The sequence below is a fragment of the Carcharodon carcharias genome, chromosome 1, assembly GCF_017639515.1.
Source record: "Carcharodon carcharias isolate sCarCar2 chromosome 1, sCarCar2.pri, whole genome shotgun sequence".
NCBI classification, from domain to species: Eukaryota; Metazoa; Chordata; class Chondrichthyes; order Lamniformes; family Lamnidae; genus Carcharodon; species Carcharodon carcharias.
Genome location: NC_054467.1, coordinates 64,779,762 through 64,804,785, shown reverse-complemented (window position 1 = coordinate 64,804,785; position 25,024 = coordinate 64,779,762). Strand labels below are relative to the sequence as shown.

General features: G+C 56.8%; 2 protein-coding genes across 5 annotated transcripts in view; one reads left to right on the top strand and one right to left on the bottom strand.

The window, feature by feature from the left end:
* Nucleotides 1-19,873, bottom strand: part of arhgap10 (Rho GTPase activating protein 10) — a 305,162-nt gene extending 285,289 nt beyond the window's left edge. For both annotated transcript variants that reach the window (XM_041193989.1, XM_041193998.1), the window contains exon 1: nt 19,610-19,873. The gene's annotated coding sequence lies outside the window, so the exon portion shown is untranslated. The remainder of the gene's footprint in view (nt 1-19,609) is intronic.
* Nucleotides 19,401-25,024, top strand: part of prmt9 (protein arginine methyltransferase 9) — a 97,343-nt gene continuing 91,719 nt past the window's right edge. For 2 of the 3 annotated variants that reach the window (XM_041193917.1, XM_041193907.1), the window contains exon 1: nt 19,401-19,654. In XM_041193917.1, coding sequence (XP_041049851.1) covers nt 19,478-19,654 — 177 coding nt within the window. In that variant the 5' untranslated portion in view covers nt 19,401-19,477. The remainder of the gene's footprint in view (nt 19,655-25,024) is intronic. The other variant, XM_041193933.1, reaches the window with a different exon arrangement.

Genomic DNA, 25,024 nt, shown 5'->3' with positions numbered 1-25,024 from the left:
AGAGCAGTGGCAGGGAAGGAATGAAAAGGAAGTAAATTCTGCACTCTGGATCCCATTACCTTCCATGTGCTCAAAGATCTGTGGATTAAGAATCGGTCTGTTCAGCCACATTAAGACCCATGGCAGAAACTCGCGACCCTGAATAGATGTTATCCTCGAATTGAGGGATAGCCAATGACGACAACTATGGCCAATTTCAACAAGTTAAAAAGGGAAGTAGCTTGGATATGTTTGAAAGAAAATATGGCAAACAGGACAGTGCACACACCATAGGAAATGACCAGATACATTTCTATTAGCCAAAAGGGGAGCTGCAAAAGCTGAAATTCATTGGATGAGAAGAGAAATTAAAATTAAATTGAGAAGTCTACCGTTAATGCTACAAAATAAAATCAAGCCAAATATTGGAGCGAAGGAAAAAAACAATTAGAAAAGTGGAAGGGTTTGAAGGATAATTGACAGGGGACAAAAGGAAATGATAAAAAGAATTTTATAAAGATGTAAAAGAATAGTTGAAAAAAAGCAGAGGTCTGATTTGAAATGCAAAAGAATATCTTATGAAGGAGGAAGGGATGACAGAGATAATGAATGAAGACTTGGTTTCACTTTTCAAAGAGTTGGCAACAGCAATAAAAGGGTACAGAGGAAGTGCAGTAATTAGATAAGGATGTAGCACTGAGAAAATGGAACTAAAGACGAGTGAGATTCTGATCTCTGATGGTTACATCGCAGAATGATCTGGCAAGTCAGAGGGAAGAGCAGAGGTTCTGACCACAATCTTGGATATGGAAGTTGTGCCAGAGGGATGGAGAGTTACCAAAATAATACCTCAGTTAGAAAGGGATAAACCAGTTTACTACACACCAATCATCCCAAAACCAATGGTAGGTAAGGAGGCTATAAAGTAGACTCACTTAAAAAGATATGATTTAGTTAAGAATACCCTAGGTGGAATTTTCCATAGCCACTGGCATCAGGCTTGCTCGGCAGCATGAGTGGACAATATGGCAAGAAGGCCAAAAATCAGTTTCAAGACGTTGTGAAACCAGTTTGCGATCGTCCACTCAGCCCATCGATGGCAGGCAGTGTTTCCCACCGTTGGACGTTGGGAACCTCATGGTAATACATCCGCATATCATTATAAAACTAGCCTGCTCAACTCATCCTCCCATGCTGGATCATTTGCCCAAAATCACGCTGATGTGTTTCACAATGGCAAATAATTGACGTGCACCTGGCGAACTGCACTTCGCTCAGGACTTGAGGTTTGTTTGCCTATCTTGCTTCAGGCAGCACTCGCAGTCATCAGCGTCAAGCATTACAGACAGCACCACATCACTTTTAGGGGGCTCATGGGCAGGTCTCTGCCTACCACACTAGCCATATGGCGGGGGTGGCTTCTCAACAGTTGCAAGGCTAAGGCTTGCTTGGGGAAGGGGGAGAAGTGTCCTCAGGCAAGGGAAGAGGCTGCAGGGTGAAGGCTGTACTAAGGAAGGGGGAGGAGTATCCCAGGGTGTATGTGGGGCCACAAGTTGATCTGTGTAAGTAGCTTCAAGATGGTAAGGGCTGAGGAGGCAGTCTCCAGAGGAGATGGAGATGAGAGGGTATGTGTGAAAGAATGACTGGTGATGTCCCTTGAGCTGGTAGTGGAGAAGCTAGTGAATGCGTGATGGGCTTGTGAGTGTGTGAGTTTAGAGTGATGAGATGATTTCCTTACCCTGGCAGCATGGATGAGATCATTCATCCTCTTTCTGCATTGGATGGCCAACCTCTTATGTGCACCATTGGCACTGATCGCCGCTGCCATTGCCTACTAGCCGGAGTAGTAATGTTGCTGCCCCTCCTGCGGCCAGAGCGGCTGTTTGTTAAATGTGGCGCCTGGCGAGATGCAGTGATGAGTTGACAGCGTGGCAGGCAAATTAGAGCCTGCTGGCCATCAAATTGGCATATTTCCCAGGAATGCATAATCAATGCAGTGGGTTTGAGATGATGCAGTGTGAGAAGCTGGTGGGTAAAATATTGTTTTGTCTGCCTGCTACTGCACTTAGTGCAAATCTGGGATGATTCTGTCCCCTCTATGAGTTTGTGGGGAAAAAAAGAATTTACGCTTATGTAGCATCTTTTTTTACCTCAGGAGGCACAAATTTAGGGAGTCAATGTAAACTGCTTCACAGCCAATAAAGTACTTTTGAAATATAGTCTGTTGTACTATAGGAAGCCAGTGTAGCAGCGAAAATTTGTGTTAAATAATGATCAGGTAATCTTTGTTAATGATGTTGGTTGAGGAATAAATATTGGCCAGGACACTGGGGAGAATTCTCCTGCTCTTCTTGAAACTAGTGGGGCTAAAGGCCAATAAGTCCCCTGGACCTGATAGGTTGCATCCTAGAATATTAAAGGAAGTAGCTACAGAAACAGTGGGTGCACTGGTAGTAATCTTCCAAGAATCCTTAGATTCTGGAAAAGTCCCAGAGGATTGGAAAACTGCCAATGTAACACCCTTATTCAAAAAGGGAAGGAGACAAAAACAGGTAACTACAGGCCAGTTAGTTTAACATCTGTCATTGGAAAAATGTTAGAGTCTATTTAAAGGATGTAATAGCAGATCGTTTAGAATGACATAATCTAATCAAGCAGAGTCAGCATGGCTTCATGAAAGGGAAATCATGTCTGCCAAATTTATTATAATTCTTTGAGGAGGTAAGAAGCAGGATAGATAACGGGAAACCAGGAGATGAAATTTATGTGGATTTCCAAAAGGCCTTTGATAAGGTATCACCCGTAAGGCTACTTAATAAGAAAAGAGCCCATGGTGTTGGGGGTAGTGTATATTATGGATAGAGAATTGTCTAAAGGGGGCATATTCGGGATGGCAACCTGTAACCAGTGGAGTGCCACAGGGATCAGTGCTGGAGCCTCAATTATTTACAATATATGTTAATGACCTAGATGATGGAAGTGAATGTACTAACGTCAAATTTGCGAATGATACAAAAATAGGTGGGTGGGCAAGTGGTGAGGATGGCACAAGGAGTCTACAGAAGGATATAGACAGGTTAAGTGAGTGGGCAAAAAAGTGGCAGATGGAATATAATATGAGAAAATATAAGGTTTTGCTCTTTGGCCGGAAGAATAGAGGAGTTGAATTTTATTTAAATAGAGAAAGACAGAAGGAAGCTGCAGCAGAGGGATTTGGGAGTCCTTGTGCATGAATCCCAAAAAACTAACAGACAAGTTCAACAGGTAATAGGTAAGGCAAATTGAATGTTGGCCTCTATTTCAAAGGGAATGGAGTATAAAAATAGGGAACTCTTGCTAAAACTATACAAGGCAATAGTTAGACCACATCTAGAATACTGTGAATAGTTTTGGTCCCCTTACCTAAGGAAAGATATATTGGCATTGGAGGCAGTCCAGAGAATGTTCACCAGGTTAATTCCAGGTATGGAGGGATTTTATGATGAGAAGAGGTTGAGTAGGTTGGGTCTGTACTCATTGGGGTTTAGAAGAATGAGAGGCGACCTTATTGAAATATATAAGATTCTTAGGGTGCTTGCCAGGGTAGATGCTGAGAGGTTGTTTCCCCTTGTGGGAGAGTCTAGGACCAGGGGGGCATAACCTCAGAGTGAGGGGTCACCCATTTAAAACAGAGATGAGGAAGAATTTCTTCTCTCAGAGGGTGGTTAATCTGTGGAATTCTTTGCCGCAGAGGGCTATAGGAGCTGGGTCACTAAGTATATTCAAGGCAGAGATAGACAGATTCTTGATCAGGAAGAGAATTAAGGGTTATGGGGAAAAGGCAGGAAAGTGGAGTTGAGGATTATCAGATCAGCAATGGGCCAAATGGCCTAATTCTGCTCCTATGTCTTATGGTATTTTCAACATTCTTCTGTAAGGGTAGGTGGGGCTTTGGTTTCATGTTTCATCTGAAATGTAGCGCCTATGCCAGTGCAGCACTCTTTTAATATTACACTGAAGTGCCAGTCTGGATTACATGTTCAAGTCTTTGGAATGCGGTTTGAACCCACAACCTTCTGCCTCAAATCTGAAACTGCAAGGAGAATTCCAGAGTTTAAGGCCATAGGCAACTGAAGGCACAGAGCCAACTCTGGACCAATTAAAGTCAGGAACGTACAAGAGGCTGGAATTGGAGGAATACAGAGAATGAGTTATCAACAACTCCTTTGTCACGAGATGCATTCTTTTAAAAAAGATTAATAAACCAACTGTCAATCTATATTTGAATAAAAAGCAACTCATGATTTTGATACCAAAAATCTTGATTTTTTTTAAAGAGTTTGGGCCGGATTTTCATTATGGAGGCGGGTAGCTCGAGTTCAAAAATCCAACCTCAGAAGCAGACCTTAGTTGCCCATGGAGGTGGGACAGTGCTGAGGCAGGCTGTTTAGAAAGGCTGCCTCAATTCTCCAGGATTTTGTACAAGTTGTTTTAGAAGCTGTTTAGCTCTCTAGCCCTTATCCCTTTACACCGCCTCATCACCCACCTACTTGCCATGCCCTCCCACCCACATGCCCTCTTATATCCTCCATCCCAACTTATACCTCTTCCATGCCACCTCATACCCCCATCCCACCTGCACAGCCACACATCTAGTATCCATAATGAGTAGACTTCAGGAGCTATGTAGAGATGAAAAAAATTAAACTTCTAACAATCTAAAGAACTCTCACTCATACACACTTGAAACTGAAAAAGTTCTCATGAAACCCATTAAAAGATTTTAAATCCCCAAGTGTTCAATCTGTCACAAAAACAACTTCTATTCAGTGGCCACATCAAAGACAGATAATCCTCTAAAATGTCAAAAATATGAACTTAGTCCTCCCAGCTGAGATTACTGCTTTTGTAAATTTTGATACTCAGCCAAACATTCATAATGATCTCAGCTATAGGGAAATGTCAATAAAGAAATCTATTGAAATTGCAAGAAAGATGGTAATGGCCTTTCAATCAAAGCAGTCCAGCAGAGGGTGTTTTTAAAAAAAATTCTGAAAGCTTTGGCCAGTTTTTTTCATGTTTAAAGGGCTAGGATTTAAAAAAAACTTTCAGATAATGACATTTAAAGAGACCTTATCCACCCTTCAAAAGCATTTACGTCAACTCTCTAAATTTGTGACTCCCACACTACAGTTTAAGGCCCTTAGAACAGCAAACATTGGGTCTGTTTGAACTCAGCATTAATTTCAAATGGTTCATGTATTTCATGTACCATCCCCTTTCCCCTCCAAGCAAAAATGGGATCAGTCAGAAAAGGGGCATGGGACTTTGCATCATACCTGACCACCAGAGCTTCAGAACTGATTAAAATGGTTTGTCAAGACATTTAACCTTCTAACTTCACAGATGAGAGTAGGAAAATGTAGGTTCCAAAAGCACAAATGACCAGTTTGGATAACAAAGCAAGGGAAGTACTTCTTAAGAAGTGAGGATTATCCGATATGGTACAGAAGGACACTCTCCCAAAAAAACAATGGTCCAGCAAGCCTGAGAGCAGATTTTCGAAAGAGCAAATACTCTGAGGTTTTCCTGGGTCTGCACTCAAGTGTAGAGTGTCGCCTGTGCAGAGCAAATACAGGAAAACTGGACGGATCTGACAACACAATGTAAAGATATCCATTCCATGATTTTCCAATATTCACTGGTGATCCATTGTACCTGGGCACAGATCCATTAAAATCTTTTCAGTATCCACCAGATCCTGGGTACAGGTCAGGAAAAACATAGCTTACCTGAAGAATACTGTAATGGTAAACGAAAATGCAGCTGTCAATTCCAAGTATCTGCTGCAATTAGATATGTTATGATTTGTCACTTCATAAGCAGTGATATATATTAGGCTGAACTATTCAAGAAGCTTATCAAAGTGCAGTATTGACATTAGAGGAACAACTTACTACTTGCTTAGCATGCAATTTCATACTGCAGTATGGTAGAAATCTTAAGAGTCCTGACACAGGAAATCCTTGTAAACAAAGACAATGGAACAAAATGTTCAACCTGCTGGGATGATTGTGATAAGGAAAAGCAAACTAGTAATAGTTTGTAATAGGTGCAGAGTGTTATTCTGTGACAACTCGCCTCAGCTCAGTTATTTTGTCTATATTCAAAGCGGGTCACCTTGAGAGAAAACTGCATGACTCACTTGAATTTTCAAAGCATGAAAATGTTCTATGTGCTTCTGCTTCATTGTGCAGGAGAAGGGGAGTATTTCTAAGTATTACCAAGATTATAATACCTGCAGAGAGCTCAGGAACTCGGTAAATTTCAACCAAGTATTACTCGGAATTATTGGAATGTTTACAACCTCAATTTCCCAAAGGGTGTGTTCCTGCAAGCTAGATAATGTCAAAGATGATAATTTCAGCAGAAGAAAGTAATAGAATCAATTAAGAGCAAAGGGAATGGTAGGATACGAGTGAATATTCAAAATGCAGGAGTAAAATTGGGAATATGTGGGAAGGAAGTGGGGGGGAAGAAGGAAGTTGAATGGTGGGATGTGAAAGAAGTTGGGGAGAAACACAATTTATAGATGAGGAATGAGAAAGGAGCCACTGGGACCACAAAAAAATTCTGTAACTCTATCTTGTATGCAGCTTGCAGCTGTTGACTCTCCTTTCCCTGTCTCACATAGAACAAATCATCTACCATCTTCTACCCAAACACAAAGTAAAAAATACAAAAAAGACAAGTGCAAGAAGGAAAACGTGTCAGGGAAAGATAAGCAGAAGTAAAGAGAAAGAGACAGGAGTAGAAGAGTAGTAAAGCAACAAGAAGCATAGACAGGCAAGAAAGAGCGACCTTATTCTTGGACGTTCCATGCATAATAGCATAGGAAATTTAGGTCTATTATTAAAAACCATATACATACGGGCTTTCAGTCCACAAAACTTTATTTTCTATTGTCATAATTTTTTCACACTTTTTTGTCAACAGTTATTGTTGAAACTTCCAATGTGAATGTTTAGATTTGAACTTTACAATATGAACAGTTATCTGTAATTTAATTGCAGGCATTCTGTTGCTCGTTTCTTGCTCCCAACAGATAAAAAGTGACCCCAAAGCCACATATCTAAACCTACCAGTATCCATTTGCCAAAGTTAGTGTGTTAGAAACTCTGTTGAAAATTGAGAGAGGGGAATGTGCAACGAGACCTGGGTGTCCTTGTACACCAGTCGCTGAAGGTAAGCATGCAGGTGCAGCAGGCAGTAAAGAAGGCAAATGGTATGTTGGCCTTTATAGCCAGAGGATTTGAGTACAGAAGCAGGGATGTCTTGCTGCAATTGTATAGGGCCTTGGTGAGACTACACCTGGAATATTGTGTGCAGTTTTGGTCTCCTTATCTGAGGAAGGATGTTCTTGCTATAGAGGGAGTACAGCAAAGGTTTACCCGACTGATTCCTGGGATGGCGGGACTGAAATATGAGGAGAGATTGAGTCGATTAGGATTATATTCGCTGGAGTTCAGAAGAATGAGAGGGGATCTCATAGAAACCTATAAAATTCTAACAGGACGAGACAGGGTAAATGCAGGAAGGTGGGGGAGTCCAGAACCAGGGGTCACAGTCTGAGGATATAGGTTAGACCATTTAGGACTGAGATGAGGAGAAATTTCTTCACCCAGAGAATGGTGAGCCTCTGGAATTCGTTACCACAGAAAGTAGTTGAGACCAAAACATTGTATGTTTTCAAGAAGGAGTTAGATATAGCTCTTGGGGCGAAAGGGTTCAAAGGACATGGGGAGAAAGCAGGAGCAGGCTATGGCGTTGGATGATCAACCATGATCATAATGAATGGTGAAGCAGGCTCGAAGGGCCGAATGGTCTACTTCTGCTCCTAGTTTCTATGTTTTGTGCTTCGGAAATCACTTGCAAGTGGGGGGGGTAGTAGAGGGGTGGGGGAGGAGGGTGTAGGAGGCTGTGGGGGGGGGAGGAGAGGGGGAGGGTGGGAAGGGAGAGAAGGTGGGGGGAAGTGGGGGAATAGAAGGGGGTGTGGGGGGGATAGAAGGGGGGGTGGGGGGGAGAGAAAGTGGGGGAGTAGAAGGGGGGTGGGGAGGAGAGAAGGTGGGGGGGTGGGGGATAGAAGGGGGGATGGGGAGGAGAAAGGTGGGGGGAAGTGGAGGATGAGAGAAGGTGGAGGTTGAGAGAAGGTGGAGGTTGAGAGAAGGTGGAGGTTGAGAGAAGGTGGAGGTTGAGAGAAGGTGGGGTAGAGGGAGGGGGGGTGGGGATGAGAGAGGGGTGGGATGAGGGCAGGGGGAGGGGCAGCACGAGGGCCGTGGAGGAGGGCCATGGTGTGGAGGAGGGGTTGGGGGAGAAGGGAGTGGACGGTAGGGGAGGGGGAGGGAGAGGAGCAGGAGAGGGGGGAGCAAGGAGGAGGGGAGAGCAGGAGGGAGGAGGGGGGAGCAGGAGGGAGGAGGAGGGAGCAGGGGGGAGGAGCAGGGGGGGGGGGAGCAGGGGGGGGGAGCAGGGGGGGGGAGCAGGAGGGAGGGGGGGGGAGGAGCAGGGGGATCAGGGAGGAGGAGCAGGGGGAGGAGGGAGGAGGAGCGGGGGGAGGAGGGAGGAGGAGCGGGGGGAGGAGGGAGGAGGAGCGGGGGGAGGAGGGAGGAGGAGCGGGGGAGGAGGGAGGAGGAGCGGGGGGGGAGGGAGGAGGAGCAGGGGGAGGAGGGAGGAGGAGCAGGGGGGAGGAGGGAGGAGGAGCAGGGGGAGGAGGGAGGAGGAGCAGGGGGAGGAGGGAGGAGGAGCAGGGGGAGGAGGGAGGAGGAGCAGGGGGAGGAGGGAGGAGGAGCAGGGGGAGGAGGGAGGAGGAGCAGGGGGAGGAGGGAGGAGGAGCAGGGGGAGGAGGGAGGAGGAGCAGGGGGAGGAGGGAGGAGGAGCAGGGGGAGGAGGGAGGAGGAGCAGGGGGAGGAGGGAGGAGGAGCAGGGGGAGGAGGGAGGAGGAGCAGGGGGAGGAGGGAGGAGGAGCAGGGGGAGGAGGGAGGAGGAGCAGGGGGAGGAGGGAGGAGGAGCAGGGGGAGGAGGGAGGAGGAGCAGGGGGAGGAGGGAGGAGGAGCAGGGGGAGGAGGGAGGAGGAGCAGGGGGAGGAGGGAGGAGGAGCAGGGGGAGGAGGGAGGAGGAGCAGGGGGAGGAGGGAGGAGGAGCAGGGGGAGGAGGGAGGAGGAGCAGGGGGAGGAGGGAGGAGGAGCAGGGGGAGGAGGGAGGAGGAGCAGGGGGAGGAGGGAGGAGGAGCAGGGGGAGGAGGGAGGAGGAGCAGGGGGAGGAGGGAGGAGGAGCAGGGGGAGGAGGGAGGAGGAGCAGGGGGAGGAGGGAGGAGGAGCAGGGGGAGGAGGGAGGAGGAGCAGGGGGAGGAGGGAGGAGGAGCAGGGGGAGGAGGGAGGAGGAGCAGGGGGAGGAGGGAGGAGGAGCAGGGGGAGGAGGGAGGAGGAGCAGGGGGAGGAGGGAGGAGGAGCAGGGGGAGGAGGAGGAGGAGCAGGGGGAGGAGGGAGGAGGAGCAGGGGGAGGAGGGAGGAGGAGCAGGGGGAGGAGGGAGGAGGAGCAGGGGGAGGAGGGAGGAGGAGCAGGGGGAGGAGGGAGGAGGAGCAGGGGGAGGAGGGAGGAGGAGCAGGGGGAGGAGGGAGGAGGAGCAGGGGGAGGAGGGAGGAGGAGCAGGGGGAGGAGGGAGGAGGAGCAGGGGGAGGAGGGAGGAGGAGCAGGGGGAGGAGGGAGGAGGAGCAGGGGGAGGAGGGAGGAGGAGCAGGGGGAGGAGGGAGGAGGAGCAGGGGGAGGAGGGAGGAGGAGCAGGGGGAGGAGGGAGGAGGAGCAGGGGGAGGAGGGAGGAGGAGCAGGGGGAGGAGGGAGGAGGAGCAGGGGGAGGAGGGAGGAGGAGCAGGGGGAGGAGGGAGGAGGAGCAGGGGGAGGAGGGAGGAGGAGCAGGGGGAGGAGGGAGGAGGAGCAGGGGGAGGAGGGAGGAGGAGCAGGGGGAGGAGGGAGGAGGAGCAGGGGGAGGAGGGAGGAGGAGCAGGGGGAGGAGGGAGGAGGAGCAGGGGGAGGAGGGAGGAGGAGCAGGGGGAGGAGGGAGGAGGAGCAGGGGGAGGAGGGAGGAGGAGCAGGGGGAGGAGGGAGGAGGAGCAGGGGGAGGAGGGAGGAGGAGCAGGGGGAGGAGGGAGGAGGAGCAGGGGGAGGAGGGAGGAGGAGCAGGGGGAGGAGGGAGGAGGAGCAGGGGGAGGAGGGAGGAGGAGCAGGGGGAGGAGGGAGGAGGAGCAGGGGGAGGAGGGAGGAGGAGCAGGGGGAGGAGGGAGGAGGAGCAGGGGAGGAGGGAGGAGGAGCAGGGGGAGGAGGGAGGAGGAGCAGGGGGAGGAGGGAGGAGGAGCAGGGGGAGGAGGGAGGAGGAGCAGGGGGAGGAGGGAGGAGGAGCAGGGGGAGGAGGGAGGAGGAGCAGGGGGAGGAGGGAGGAGGAGCAGGGGGAGGAGGGAGGAGGAGCAGGGGGAGGAGGGAGGAGGAGCAGGGGGAGGAGGGAGGAGGAGCAGGGGGAGGAGGGAGGAGGAGCAGGGGGAGGAGGGAGGAGGAGCAGGGGGAGGAGGGAGGAGGAGCAGGGGGAGGAGGGAGGAGGAGCAGGGGGAGGAGGGAGGAGGAGCAGGGGGAGGAGGGAGGAGGAGCAGGGGGAGGAGGGAGGAGGAGCAGGGGGAGGAGGGAGGAGGAGCAGGGGGAGGAGGGAGGAGGAGCAGGGGGAGGAGGGAGGAGGAGCAGGGGGAGGAGGGAGGAGGAGCAGGGGGAGGAGGGAGGAGGAGCAGGGGGAGGAGGGAGGAGGAGCAGGGGGAGGAGGGAGGAGGAGCAGGGGGAGGAGGGAGGAGGAGCAGGGGGAGGAGGGAGGAGGAGCAGGGGGAGGAGGGAGGAGGAGCAGGGGGAGGAGGGAGGAGGAGCAGGGGGAGGAGGGAGGAGGAGCAGGGGGAGGAGGGAGGAGGAGCAGGGGGAGGAGGGAGGAGGAGCAGGGGAGGAGGGAGGAGGAGCAGGGGGAGGAGGGAGGAGGAGCAGGGGGAGGAGGGAGGAGGAGCAGGGGGAGGAGGGAGGAGGAGCGGGGGAGGAGGGAGGAGGAGCGGGGGAGGAGGGAGGAGGAGCGGGGGAGGAGGAGGAGGAGCGGGGGGAGGAGGGAGGAGGAGCGGGGGGGGAGGGAGGAGGACGGGGGGGGGAGGGAGGAAGAACGGGGGGGGAGGGAGGAAGAACGGGGGGGGAGGGAGGAAGAACGGGGGGGAGGGAGGAAGAACGGGGGGGGAGGGAGGAAGAACGGGGGGGGAGGGAGAAGAACGGGGGGGGAGGGAGGAAGAACGGGGGGGGGAGGGAGGAAGAACGGGGGGGGGAGGAGGAAGAACGGGGGGGGGGGGAGGAGGAAGAACGGGGGGGGGCGGGAGGAGAACGGGGGGGAGGAGGAAGAACGGGGGGGGAGGGAGGAAGAACGGGGGGGGAGGGAGGAAGAACGGGGGGGGAGGGAGGAAGAACGGGGGGGGAGGGAGGAAGAACGGGGGGGGAGGAGGAAGAACGGGGGGGGAGGGAGGAAGAACGGGGGGGGAGGGAGGAAGAACGGGGGGGAGGGAGGAAGAACGGGGGGGGGCGGGAGGAAGAAGGGGGGGGGAGGGAGGAAAGAACGGGGGGGGAGGGAGGAAGAACGGGGGGGGGGAGGGAGGAAGAACGGGGGGGGAGGAGGAAGAACGGGGGGGAGGGAGGAAGAACGGGGGGGGGAGGGAGGAAGAACGGGGGGGGAGGGAGGAAGAACGGGGGGGGAGGGAGGAAGAACGGGGGGGGAGGGAGGAAGAACGGGGGGGGAGGAGGAAGAACGGGGGGGGAGGGAGGAAAGAACGGGGGGGGGGGGAGGAAAAAGAACGGGGGGGGAGGAGGAAGAACGGGGGGGGAGGGAGGAAGAACGGGGGGGGAGGGAGAAGAACGGGGGGGGAGGAGGAAGAACGGGGGGGGAGGGAGGAAGAACGGGGGGGGAGGGAGGAAGAACGGGGGGGGAGGGAGGAAGAACGGGGGGGGAGGGAGAAGAACGGGGGGGAGGGAGGAAGAACGGGGGGGGAGGGAGGAAGAACGGGGGGGGAGGGAGGAAGAACGGGGGGGGAGGGAGGAAGAACGGGGGGGAGGGAGGAAGAACGGGGGGGGAGGGAGGAAGAACGGGGGGGGAGGGAGGAAGAACGGGGGGGGAGGGAGGAAGAACGGGGGGGGAGGGAGGAAGAACGGGAGGGGGAGGGAGAAAGAACGGGGGGGGGAGGGAGGAAGAACGGGGGGGGAGGGAGGAAGAACGGGGGGGGGAGGAGGAAGAACGGGGGGGGAGGGAGGAAAGAACGGGGGGGGGGAGGGAGGAGAAGAACGGGGGGGGAGGGAGGAAGAACGGGGGGGGGAGGGAGGAAGAACGGGGGGGGAGGGAGGAAGAACGGGGGGGAGGGAGGAAAGAACGGGGGGGGAGGAGGAAGAACGGGGGGGGAGGGAGGAAGAACGGGGGGGGAGGGAGGAAGAACGGGGGGGAGGGAGGAAAGAACGGGGGGGAGGGAGGAAGAACGGGGGGGAGGGAGGAAGAACGGGGGGGGAGGGAGGAAGAACGGGGGGGGAGGAGGAAGACGGGGGGGGAGGGAGGAGAAGAACGGGGGGGGAAGGGAGGGAAGAACGGGGGGGGAGGGAGGAAGAACGGGGGGGGAGGGGAGGAAGAACGGGGGGGAGGGAGGAAGAACGGGGGGGGAGGGAGGAAGAACGGGGGGGGAGGGAGGAAGAACGGGGGGGGAGGGAGGAAGAACGGGGGGGAGGGAGGAAGAACGGGGGGGGAGGGAGGAAGAACGGGGGGGGAGGGAGGAAAAACGGGGGGGGGAGGGAGGAAAAACGGGGGGGGGAGGGAGGAAAGAACGGGGGGAGGGAGGAGGAACGGGGGGGAGGGAGGAAGAACGGGGGGGGAGGGAGGAAGAACGGGGGGGGAGGAAGAACGGGGGGGAGGAGGAGAACGGGGGGGAGGGAGGAAGAACGGGGGGGGAGGGAGGAAGAACGGGGGGGAGGGAGGAAGAACGGGGGGGGAGGGAGGAGGAACGGGGGGGGGGAGGGAGGAAGAACGGGGGGGGGAGGGAGAAGAACGGGGGGGGAGGGAGGAAGAACGGGGGGGGAGGGAGGAAGAACGGGGGGGGAGGGAGGAAGAACGGGGGGGGGGAGGGAGGAAGAACGGGGGGGGGAGGGAGGAAGAACGGGGGGAGGGAGGGAGGAGGAACGGGGGGGGAGGGAGGAAGAACGGGGGGGGAGGGAGGAAAGAACGGGGGGGGGGAGGAAGAACGGGGTGGAGGGAGGAAGAACGGGGGGGGAGGGAGGAAGAACGGGGGGGGAGGGAGGAAGAACGGGGGGGGAGGGAGGAAGAACGGGGGGGGAGGGAGGAAGAACGGGGGGGGAGGGAGGAAGAACGGGGGGGGAGGGAGGAAGAACGGGGGGGGAGGGAGGAAGAACGGGGGGGAGGGAGGAAGAACGGGGGGGGAGGGAGGAAGAACGGGGGGGGAGGGAGGAAGAACGGGGTGGAGGGAGGAGGAACGGGGGGAGGGAGGAGGAATGGGGGGGAGGGAGGAGGAACGGGGGGGGGGAGGGAGGAAGAACGGGGTGGAGGGAGGAGGAACGGGGGGAGGGAGGAGGAATGGGGGGGAGGGAGGAGGAACCGGGGGGAGGGAGGAGGAGCGGGGGGGAAGGGGGGAGCAGGGTGGTGAGGAGGGGAGCAGGAGGGGAACAGGGGCAGGATGGGAGGGGAGATACGCGGGCAGGGTGGGAGGGGAGATACGCGGGCAGGGTGGGAGGGGAGATACGCGGGCAGGAGGGGCTGGGGGGGGAGGGGAAATGGGGGCAGGAGGGGGAGGGGAAACGGGGGCAGGAGGGGCTGGGGGGGGAGGGGAAACGGGGGCAGGAGGGGCCGGGGGGGGGAAACGGAGGCAGGAGGGGCCGGGGGGGGGGAAACGGAGGCAGGAGGGGCCGGGGGGGGGGAAACGGAGGCAGGAGGGGCCGGGGGGGGGGAAACGGAGGCAGGAGGGGCCGGGGGGGGGGAAAACGGAGGCAGGAGGGGCCGGGGGGGGAAACGGAGGGCAGGAGGGGCCGGGGGGGGGGGAAAACGGAGGCAGGAGGGGCGGGGGGGGAAACGGGGGCAGGAGGGGCTGGGGGGGAAACGGGGGCAGGAGGGGCGGGGGGAGAAACGGGGGCAGGAGGGGCGGGGGTGAACGGGGGGCAGGAGGGGCGGGGGGAGAACGGGGGCAGGAGGGGCGGGGGGGCGAACGGGGGCAGGAGGGGCGGGGGGGGAAACGGGGGCAGGAGGGGCGGGGGGGGAACGGGGGGCAGGAGGGGCGGGGGGGGAAACGGGGGCAGGAGGGGCGGGGGGGGAAACGGGGGCAGGAGGGGCGGGGGGGGAAACGGGGGCAGGAGGGGCGGGGGGGGAAACGGGGGCAGGAGGGGCGGGGGGCAGGAGGGGCGGGGGGAGGGGGGGAAAACGGGGGCAGGAGGGGCGGGGGGGAAAACGGGGGCAGGAGGGGCGGGGGGGAAAACGGGGGCAGGAGGGGCGGGGGGGAAAACGGGGGCAGGAGGGGCGGGGGGGGAAAACGGGGGCAGGAGGGGCGGGGGGGAAAACGGGGGCAGGAGGGGCGGGGGGGAAAACGGGGGCAGGAGGGGCGGGGGGGAAAACGGGGGCAGGAGGGGCGGGGGGGGAAAACGGGGGCAGGAGGGGCGGGGGGGAAAACGGGGGCAGGAGGGGCGGGGGGGGAAAACGGGGGCAGGAGGGGCGGGGGGGGAAAACGGGGGCAGGAGGGGCGGGGGGGAAAACGGGGGCAGGAGGGGCGGGGGGGGAAAACGGGGGCAGGAGGGGCGGGGGGGGAAAACGGGGGCAGGAGGGGCGGGGGGGGAAAACGGGGGCAGGAGGGGCGGGGGGGAAAACGGGGGCAGGAGGGGCGGGGGGAAACGGGGGCAGGAGGGGCGGGGGGGAAACGGGGGCAGGAGGGGCGGGGGGGAAAACGGGGGCAGGAGGGGCGGGGGGGAAAACGGGGGCAGGAGGGGCGGGGGGGAAAACGGGGGCAGGAGGGGCGGGGGGGAAAACGGGGGCAGGAGGGGCGGGGGGGGAAAACGGGGGCAGGAGGGGCGGGGGGGAAAACGGGGGCAGGAGGGGCGGGGGGGGAAAACGGGGGCAGGAGGGGCGGGGGGGGAAAACGGGGGCAGGAGGGGCGGGGGGGAAAACGGGGGCAGGAGGGGCGGGGGGGGAAAACGGGGGCAGGAGGGGCGGGGGGGGAAAACGGGGGCAGGAGGGGCGGGGGGGGAAACGGGGGCAGGAGGGGCGGGGGGGAAAACGGGGGCAGGAGGGGCGGGGGGGAAAACGGGGGCAGGAGGGGCGGGGGGGGAAAACGGGGGCAGGAGGGGCGGGGGGGGAAAACGGGGGCAGGAGGGGCGGGGGGGGAAAACGGGGGCAGGAGGGGCGGGGGGGGAAAACGGGGGCAGGAGGGGCGGGGGGGAAAACGGGGGCAGGAGGGGCGGGGGGGAAACGGGGGCAGGAGGGGCGGGGGGGGAAAACGGGGGCAGGAGGGGCGGGGGGGAAAACGGGGGCAGGAGGGGCGGGGGGGGAAAACGGGGGCAGGAGGGGCGGGGGGGGGAAAACGGGGGCAGGAGGGGCGGGGGGGGAAAACGGGGGCAGGAGGGGCGGGGGGGGAAAACGGGGGCAGGAGGGGCGGGGGGGGAAAACGGGGGCAGGAGGGGCGGGGGGGAAACGGGGGCAGGAGGGGCGGGGGGGGAAAACGGGGGCAGGAGGGGCGGGGGGGAAAACGGGGGCAGGAGGGGCGGGGGGGAAAACGGGGGCAGGAGGGGCGGGGGGGGAAAACGGGGGCAGGAGGGGCGGGGGGGGAAAACGGGGGGCAGGAGGGGCGGGGGGGAAAACGGGGGCAGGAGGGGCGGGGGGGAAAACGGGGGCAGGAGGGGCGGGGGGGAAAACGGGGGCAGGAGGGGCGGGGGGGAAAACGGGGGCAGGAGGGGCGGGGGGGAAAACGGGGGCAGGAGGGGCGGGGGGGGAAAACGGGGGCAGGAGGGGCGGGGGGGGAAAACGGGGGCAGGAGGGGCGGGGGGGGAAAACGGGGGCAGGAGGGGCGGGGGGGAAAACGGGGGCAGGAGGGGCGGGGGGGAAAACGGGGGCAGGAGGGGCGGGGGGGAAAACGGGGGCAGGAGGGGCGGGGGGGAAAACGGGGGCAGGAGGGGCGGGGGGGAAAACGGGGGCAGGAGGGGCGGGGGGGAAAACGGGGGCAGGAGGGGCGGGGGGGAAAACGGGGGCAGGAGGGGCGGGGGGGAAAACGGGGGCAGGAGGGGCGGGGGGGGAAAACGGGGGCAGGAGGGGCGGGGGGGGAAAACGGGGGCAGGAGGGGCGGGGGGGAAAACGGGGGCAGGAGGGGCGGGGGGGAAAACGGGGGCAGGAGGGGCGGGGGGGAAACGGGGGCAGGAGGGGCGGGGGGGAAAACGGGGGCAGGAGGGGCGGGGGGGAAAACGGGGGCAGGAGGGGCGGGGGGGAAAACGGGGGCAGGAGGGGCGGGGGGGAAAACGGGGGCAGGAGGGGCGGGGGGGAAAACGGGGGCAGGAGGGGCGGGGGGGGAAAACGGGGGCAGGAGGGGCGGGGGGGAGGAAAACGGGGGCAGGAGGGGCGGGGGGGAAAACGGGGGCAGGAGGGGCGGGGGGGAAAACGGGGGCAGGAGGGGCGGGGGGGAAAACGGGGGCAGGAGGGGCGGGGGGGAAAACGGGGGCAGGAGGGGCGGGGGGGAAAACGGGGGCAGGAGGGGCGGGGGGGGAAAACGGGGGCAGGAGGGGCGGGGGGGGGAAAACGGGGGCAGGAGGGGCGGGGGGGAAAACGGGGGCAGGAGGGGCGGGGGGGGAAAACGGGGGCAGGAGGGGCGGGGGGGGAAAACGGGGGGCAGGAGGGGCGGGGGGGGAAAACGGGGGCAGGAGGGGCGGGGGGGGAAAACGGGGGCAGGAGGGGCGGGGGGGGAAAACGGGGGCAGGAGGGGCGGGGGGGAAAACGGGGGCAGGAGGGGCGGGGGGGAAAACGGGGGCAGGAGGGGCGGGGGGGAAAACGGGGGCAGGAGGGGCGGGGGGGAAAACGGGGGCAGGAGGGGCGGGGGGGAAAACGGGGGCAGGAGGGGCGGGGGGGGAAAACGGGGGCAGGAGGGGCGGGGGGGAAAACGGGGGCAGGAGGGGCGGGGGGGAAAACGGGGGCAGGAGGGGCGGGGGGGAAAACGGGGGCAGGAGGGGCGGGGGGGGAAAACGGGGGCAGGAGGGGCGGGGGGGGAAAACGGGGGCAGGAGGGGCGGGGGGGGAAAACGGGGGCAGGAGGGGCGGGGGGGAAAACGGGGGCAGGAGGGGCGGGGGGGAAAACGGGGGCAGGAGGGGCGGGGGGGGAAAACGGGGGCAGGAGGGGCGGGGGGGAAAACGGGGGCAGGAGGGGCGGGGGGGAAAACGGGGGCAGGAGGGGCGGGGGGGAAAACGGGGGCAGGAGGGGCGGGGGGGAAAACGGGGGCAGGAGGGGCGGGGGGGAAACGGGGGCAGGAGGGGCGGGGGGGAAAACGGGGGCAGGAGGGGCGGGGGGGAAAACGGGGGCAGGAGGGGCGGGGGGGAAAACGGGGGCAGGAGGGGCGGGGGGGAAAACGGGGGCAGGAGGGGCGGGGGGGAAAACGGGGGCAGGAGGGGCGGGGGGGAAAACGGGGGCAGGAGGGGCGGGGGGGAAAACGGGGGCAGGAGGGGCGGGGGGGAAAACGGGGGCAGGAGGGGCGGGGGGGGAAAACGGGGGCAGGAGGGGCGGGGGGGAAAACGGGGGCAGGAGGGGCGGGGGGGGAAAACGGGGGCAGGAGGGGCGGGGGGGGAAAACGGGGGCAGGAGGGGCGGGGGGGGAAAACGGGGGCAGGAGGGGCGGGGGGGGAAAACGGGGGCAGGAGGGGCGGGGGGGAAAACGGGGGCAGGAGGGGCGGGGGGGGAAAACGGGGGCAGGAGGGGCGGGGGGGAAAACGGGGGCAGGAGGGGCGGGGGGGAAAACGGGGGCAGGAGGGGCGGGGGGGAAAACGGGGGCAGGAGGGGCGGGGGGGAAAACGGGGGCAGGAGGGGCGGGGGGGGAAAACGGGGGCAGGAGGGGCGGGGGGGAAAACGGGGGGCAGGAGGGGCGGGGGGGGAAAACGGGGGCAGGAGGGGCGGGGGGGAAAACGGGGGCAGGAGGGGCGGGGGGGAAAACGGGGGCAGGAGGGGCGGGGGGGAAAACGGGGGCAGGAGGGGCGGGGGGGAAAACGGGGGGCAGGAGGGGCGGGGGGGAAAACGGGGGCAGGAGGGGCGGGGGGGAAAACGGGGGCAGGAGGGGCGGGGGGGAAAACGGGGGCAGGAGGGGCGGGGGGGGAAAACGGGGGCAGGAGGGGCGGGGGGGGAAAACGGGGGCAGGAGGGGCGGGGGGGGAAAACGGGGGCAGGAGGGGCGGGGGGGGGGAAAACGGGGGCGGGGGGGGGAAAACGGGGGCAGGAGGGGCCGGAGGGGGGGAGAAATAGGGGCCGGGGGGGGGGGGGGAGAAATGGGGGCCGGGGGAAACGGGGGCAGAAGGGGGGGGGGAACCGTGGCAGGAGAAGCTTGGGGGGGGGCAAACGGGGGCTGGAAGGGCCAAGGGGGGGGGGGAAACGGGGGCCGGAGGTGCTGGGGGGTCAAACGGGGGCAGGAGAAGCTTGGGGGGGGGGGAAAGGTGGAGAACGGGGGCAGGATGGGCCGGGGGTGGGGTGGAGAACGGGGGCGGGGGGGTGGGTGGGGAGAGAAATTGAGGCAGGAGGGGCCGGGGGGGGGGGGGGGGGAGAAACGGGGGCAGGTGGGGCCAGGGGGGTGGGGAGAGGGGGCAACAGTGGGGGGGGGAGAACAGGGAAACGGGAGGGGGAACGGGGAAACGGGGGGGGGAACGGGGAAACGGGGGGGGGGGGACGGGGAAACGGGGGGGGGGAACGGGGGGGGAAACTGGGGGGGGGGAACGGGGAAACGGGGGGGGGAACGGGGAAACGGGGGGGGAAATTGGGGGGGAACGGGGAAACGGGGGGGGGGGAACGGGAGGAAACGGGGGGGGGAACGGGGAAACGGGGGGGGGGAACGGGGAAACGGGGGGGGAAATTGGGGGGTGGAACGGGGGAAACGGGGGGGGGGGGGGGAACGGGGGGGGGGGGGGGGAACGGCGGCCGGGGGAAACCGGGGACTTGGGGTGGAATGGAGGCAGGTTGAAGGGGAGGAACGGTGGCAGGGGGGTGTAGCACGGGGGCAGGAGGAGGAGGGGGGGGTGCGGAGGGGGAACTAGGGCAGGGGGCGGAGGGGTAATGCTGGACGGAGGGAGGAACTATGATACGGGCTGTTGTTGTTCCAGCACCTTCCTTCAGCGCTGCACCGTTTCCGCCTGTGTTTGCCGGGGAGCGGATCCTGCTCTGACTCGGTCTCGGTCTCCTCGCTGCTCTGCTTCATGTCGGCCCGGAGGCCTGGGCGCCGTGCTCGGGGTGGGAGCCGGGGCCGTGTTCGCCTCGTTTACCGCTCCTTACAGAGCGCCCAGGATTACCTGGAGCGGGAAGATTTCGGCACCGCCTTCGCCCATTACCTGCTGCTGCTCAACTTGGCGCCGGAGCTGAAGGACATCATCAGGGTGAGTCCCGGGGCCGAGTCCAGCCCACAGCCGCGGGCTCCGGGCCCGGAACCCGAGGCCGCGGCTGAGGAGCTCGGCCTGACTTCGAGCCGGTACCAGTTCTGCTGATCGCTCCTTAACAAACCACAGTTACTCCGTTTAGTTCGGATGATCCGTTGATCTAATTTGAATTGAAAATCCTGGAACTAGTCGGCAGAGCCGCTGAGAGGATCCAGCATTTTCTGGTCTGATTTCAGATTTCCCGCATCCGCAGTGTTATATTTATAGTAATTTTCCCGTCTTGCCCTGAGACCAGGAGATTTCCCTAGATTGTGGCAAACCAAACACGGGCATGGAAAGCAACATTTAATCAGAATCACTTCACTTCAATCTCAACATTTCAGCAGGATATCTGACTGGAAATTCAAATTAAAATGAAACAATCTTGCGAATCACAAATGACAAGTTTAAAATTTCCCAAATATTAACAGCTTTGTATTTTACCAAATCTCGATTGTAAAACACAATGTGAAGTTTTTCGATCACAATTAGTGTTTTGCTTTGAATTGAGAATACGAAACTTCAGATTGGACTCTGTGTAATCCAGTGTCGCCTGGCGCTGTCAAAACATGTAGGGAGGATGCTGCATTCTTTGCTGATTATAGTATTTTCCCATGGCTGGGCGGTTACACGTGATTAAGTCTGGTCCAATGTTACAATTCCATTAAAGACGAATGGAGATGTTTTGGGCTACAGGCTGCTGGTTGTTAGTGGCATCACTGAAGTAGTTTTCAGGGAAGAAGACCTGAATTATTTTGAATTACCTAGAATATATAAAACAGAGGCTGTTTGGCGCAACCAGTCAGTCCATTGCAGCTGTTTATCCCCCACTCAAGCCTCTTCCCTTCCTCATCTAACTATCAGCATAATCCTCTACTCCCTTCTCCCTCATATGCTTATTATCTAGGTTCCTCTTAACATCATCTATAGGTTATATAATTTGCCTAGCTATTCCTTGTGATATCTAAATTCCACATTCTCAGAGTGGAACTCATCAACATTTACCAATTTTTTGAAAACTAGCAACTAATATTTTTCTGTTTCTAGTTTTTAAAAAGTTTTTTTTTTGGATCCTCTCAGCTATTCCTTTAAACATGTGCTTTCTTGTAGACTTTTTTTTAACCCTTTGAGGATTGATAGGTTAGTGTACTGGAATCTCTATCCTGTGCCTAACCTGAAAGCTGACTATATCAAAGTGGGAGAAAAATTTTCATTTCCATCAGTGGCCTTCTTTATCTTGATGAACACACCCATCTTCAAAAAATATTTTTTCCCACTTTCCTGGTTTGTCCTTTTCAAAATCCTTGAAAATGTTGCATCCCAAATTCTGCCCACCTGTCCTGCAGCTCCACATTTGAGCTCTTCCAAACAGATTTCTGGTCCTGCTCAACACTGAGATGGCCCTTACCAAATTCACAAATGATATCCTGTATGAATGTGCCCATAGCATATAAATCCTCCTCATTCTTCCCCACCTATTTGAGTCTTTCAAAGAATCATAGAATAATGCATCGCAGAAGGAAGCTGTTCAACCCATCGCACCTGTGTCAGCTCTTTGACAGAGCTATCCAATTAGTTCTGTCTTTGTCCTCACAACCATGTAAATGTTTTTCCCCTCAAAGTATTTATACAGTTTCCTTTTGAAAGTTACTACCAAATCTGCTTCCTCCACTCTTTTAGGCAATGCATTCCAGATGTTAATAACTTACTGCATACATTTTTCCCTCATGTTACCTTTAGTCCTTTTGGGAATATTGCAGATACCCTAACCATAATCTTCTACAGTTCTCTTGATTTGGAAACAGTTCCTTTGGATTAGAAAATTGTGCATGTCAATCGCTATTGAAGAAAAATAACAAAGGGAAACTAGGGAATTATAGACCATTTAGCCCAAATCTGTTGTCAGTAAATTGCCTAGGCCTATAATTAAGGATAGGGTGACTGAATACATTGAGAATTTTCAGCTGATCAGAGAGTGCCAGCATGACTTTATAAAGGGTAGGTCATTCCTGACACATCTGATTGAACTTTTTTCTGAAGACCTGATTAAATTATTGGACAGGGGAATGTTTTTGGTTGCTATTTATGTGGACTTCCTGTAGGCATTGGATAAAGTTCCCCATAAGAAACTGTTAACTAAACTTGAAGTTCCTGGAATTGATGCAAATTATTAACCTGGTTAGGAAATTGGCTGAGTGAAAGGTGACAGAGTAAGGATAATAGACAGGCACTCTAACTGATAGGATGTGACTAGGATCAGTGTTGGGGCCAGCACTGTTCACTGAATTCATTAATGACTTAGATGATGGGATAGAAGGCCATCAAATCCTAATTTGCAGATGACACAAAGATGCAGTGTAGATGGAAGCATAAAATTACAAAGAGATTTGATACATTAAGTGAATGGGCAAAACTGTGGTAAATGAATTTCCATGCAGGCAAATGTGAAGTCATCCATTTTGGACCTCAAAAAAGAATAGAACAGAGTACTTCCTAAATGGTGAAAAACTAGAATCAGTCAAAGTATAAAGAGACTTGGAGGCCCATTGAAATGTCATGAACAGATACAGAAAATAACCAAAAAGGCAAATAGAATGCTAGCCTTTATATTTAGAGGACTAGAATGGAAGTAATGCTTCATCTAGCTTCCAAAGTTTTGGTCAGACCATATCTGGAGTACTGTTAGCAGTTCTGGGCTTCACATCTCAGGAAGAATATATTGACTTTGGATGGAATGCAGTGTAGATTTAGCAGTAAGATACCTGGACTCTTGGGGGGGTTGAATTATAAGGGGAGATTACCCAAACTAGGATCACATTTTTGGAACTTAGAAAGGTAAGGGGTGAGTTGATTGAAAGTTTCAAGATATTAAGGGGAACAGGTAGAGAGAAATCATTTCTGCTGGTTGGGGAGTCTGGGATTAGGAACATAATCAAAAAAATCAGAGCCAGACCTTGAAATTAGAAAATATTTCTTCATGCAAACAGTGGTAGAATCACAGAATTGTTGCGGTGTAGAAAGAGGCCATTCGGCCCATCGTTGCACTGGCTCTCTCAGCATTTTAACTTAGTGCCTATCTTCTGCCTTTTCCCCGTGACCTTGCACATTGTTTCTTTTCAAATAATCATCCAATGGCCTCCTGAATGCCTCAATCAAACCTGCCTCCACAACCCTTCCAGGCAGTGTATTCCAAACCCTAACTACTTGCTGTGTGAAAAAGTTTTTTCTTACCTCACATTTGCTTCTTTTGTAAAACACTTTAAAACTGTGCCCTCTGGTTCTCGATCCATTTCTAAGCGGGAACAGTTTCTCCCTATCTACCCTGTCCAGACCCCTCATGATTTTGAAAATTTCTCTCAAGTCTCATCTTAGCCTTCTCGTCTCCAAGGAAAACAGTCCCAACTTCTCCAATCTTTCCTCATAACTGAAGTGTCTCATCCCTGGAACCATTCTTGTAAACCTCTTCTGCACTGTCCAGTGCGTTCACATTCTTCCTACAGTGTGGCGCACAGAACTGTACACAATACTCCAGCTGACGTTTAACCAGTGTCTCATATAAGTTCATCATAACCTCCCTCTCTTGTATTCTATGCCCCTATAAATGAAGCCTAGAATACTGTATGCTTTAGAAACAGCTCTCTCTACCTGTCCTGCCACCTTTAATGACTTATGTATACATGCACCCAGGTCCCTCTCTCTGCACACCCTTTAGAATAATATTCTTTATTTTGTACTGTCTGTCTACATTCTTTGTGCCAAAGTGCATCATCTTACAACTTCTCTGCATTGAACGTCGGCTGCCACTTATCTGCCCACTCCACTAATGTGTCAATGCCCTTTTGAAATTCTACACTTTTACAGTTTACAATTCTCCCAAGTTTATATATATATACTTATATATATGGAAAAGCCCCGTGGGAATTCAACAACAAATCTTCTTCCAGCCCTAAAAATACCCATTAACCATTACTCCATTTCCTATCCCTCAGCCAATTTTGTATCCACGTTGCTACTGTCCCTTTTATTCCATGACCTATAACTTTCCTCACAAGTTTGTTGTGTGGCTCAGTATCAAACACCTTTTGGAAGTCCATATACACCACATCAATTGCCCTCATCAACTATCTCTGTTACCTCTTCAAAAAACTCCAGCAAGTTAGTTAGACACGGTTTCCCTTTAACAATCCATGCTGACTCTTCCGAATCAATCCACATTTTTCCATGTAACTATTCTATCCTGAATAATTGTTTCTAGAAGTTTCCCCACCACTGAAGTTAAACTGACTGGTCTGTAATTGCAGGGCAGATCTTTACAACCTTTTTTGAACAAGGGCGTAATGTTTGAATTGTCCAGTCCTCTAGCACCTCCCCCTGAATCCAGGAAACATTGAAAGATTACTGCCGGTGTCTCTGCCATTTCCATTCTCACTTCCTTCAATGTTCTTGGGTGCATCTCACCCGGCCCCGGTGCCTTAACAACTTTAAGTGCTGATAGCTTATCCAATACCTCCTCCTTATCAATTTTAGACCCTCTAGTGACTGAGTTTCCTCTTCTGTCACCATGGCCTGGGCAGCATCTGCCTCATAGGTAAAAACAGATGCAAAGTATTCATTTAACACCTTAGCCACGCCTCTTGCCTCTATGTGTAAATCCCCTTTTGGTCCCTAATCGGTCCTACCCCTCCTTTTATCACCATTTTACTATTGATGTGCTTATAGAATACTTTGGGATTTCCTTTTATGTTAGCTGCCAGTCTTTTTTCATAATCCCTCTTTGCTTCTTGTATTTGCTTTTTCATATCCCTTCTGAACCTTCTGTATTCAGCTTGGTTCTCAATTGTATTTGCTACCTGACACCTGTCGTAAGCACACTTTTTTTTCTTTAACTTAATTTCTATCTCCTTTGTCATCCAGGGAATTCTGGATTTGTTTGTCCTACCCTTCCCTTTTGAGGGAACATGGCTGTGACTGTGCCCAAACCATCTCCTCTTTGAAGGTAGCCCATTGTTCAGCCAGCCTTTGGTTCCAGTCTATCTGGTCCAGTTCTGTTCTTGCCCCATTGAAGTCCGCTCTCTGCCAGTTGATTATTCTTACTCTGGATTGACCAATGTCATTTTCCACCGTCATCCTAATTAAACCTTATTATACAATGATCACTGTCCCCTTAATGTTTCCCCACTGTCACTTGATCTACTTGGTCTACCTCATTCCCAAGAATCAGGTCTAGCAGTGCCTCCTTTCTTGTTGGACTGGACACATACTGCTGTAGGAAATTCTCCTGAACACAATCCCTCACTGCCCCTTACACTACCACTATCCCAGTCTATATAT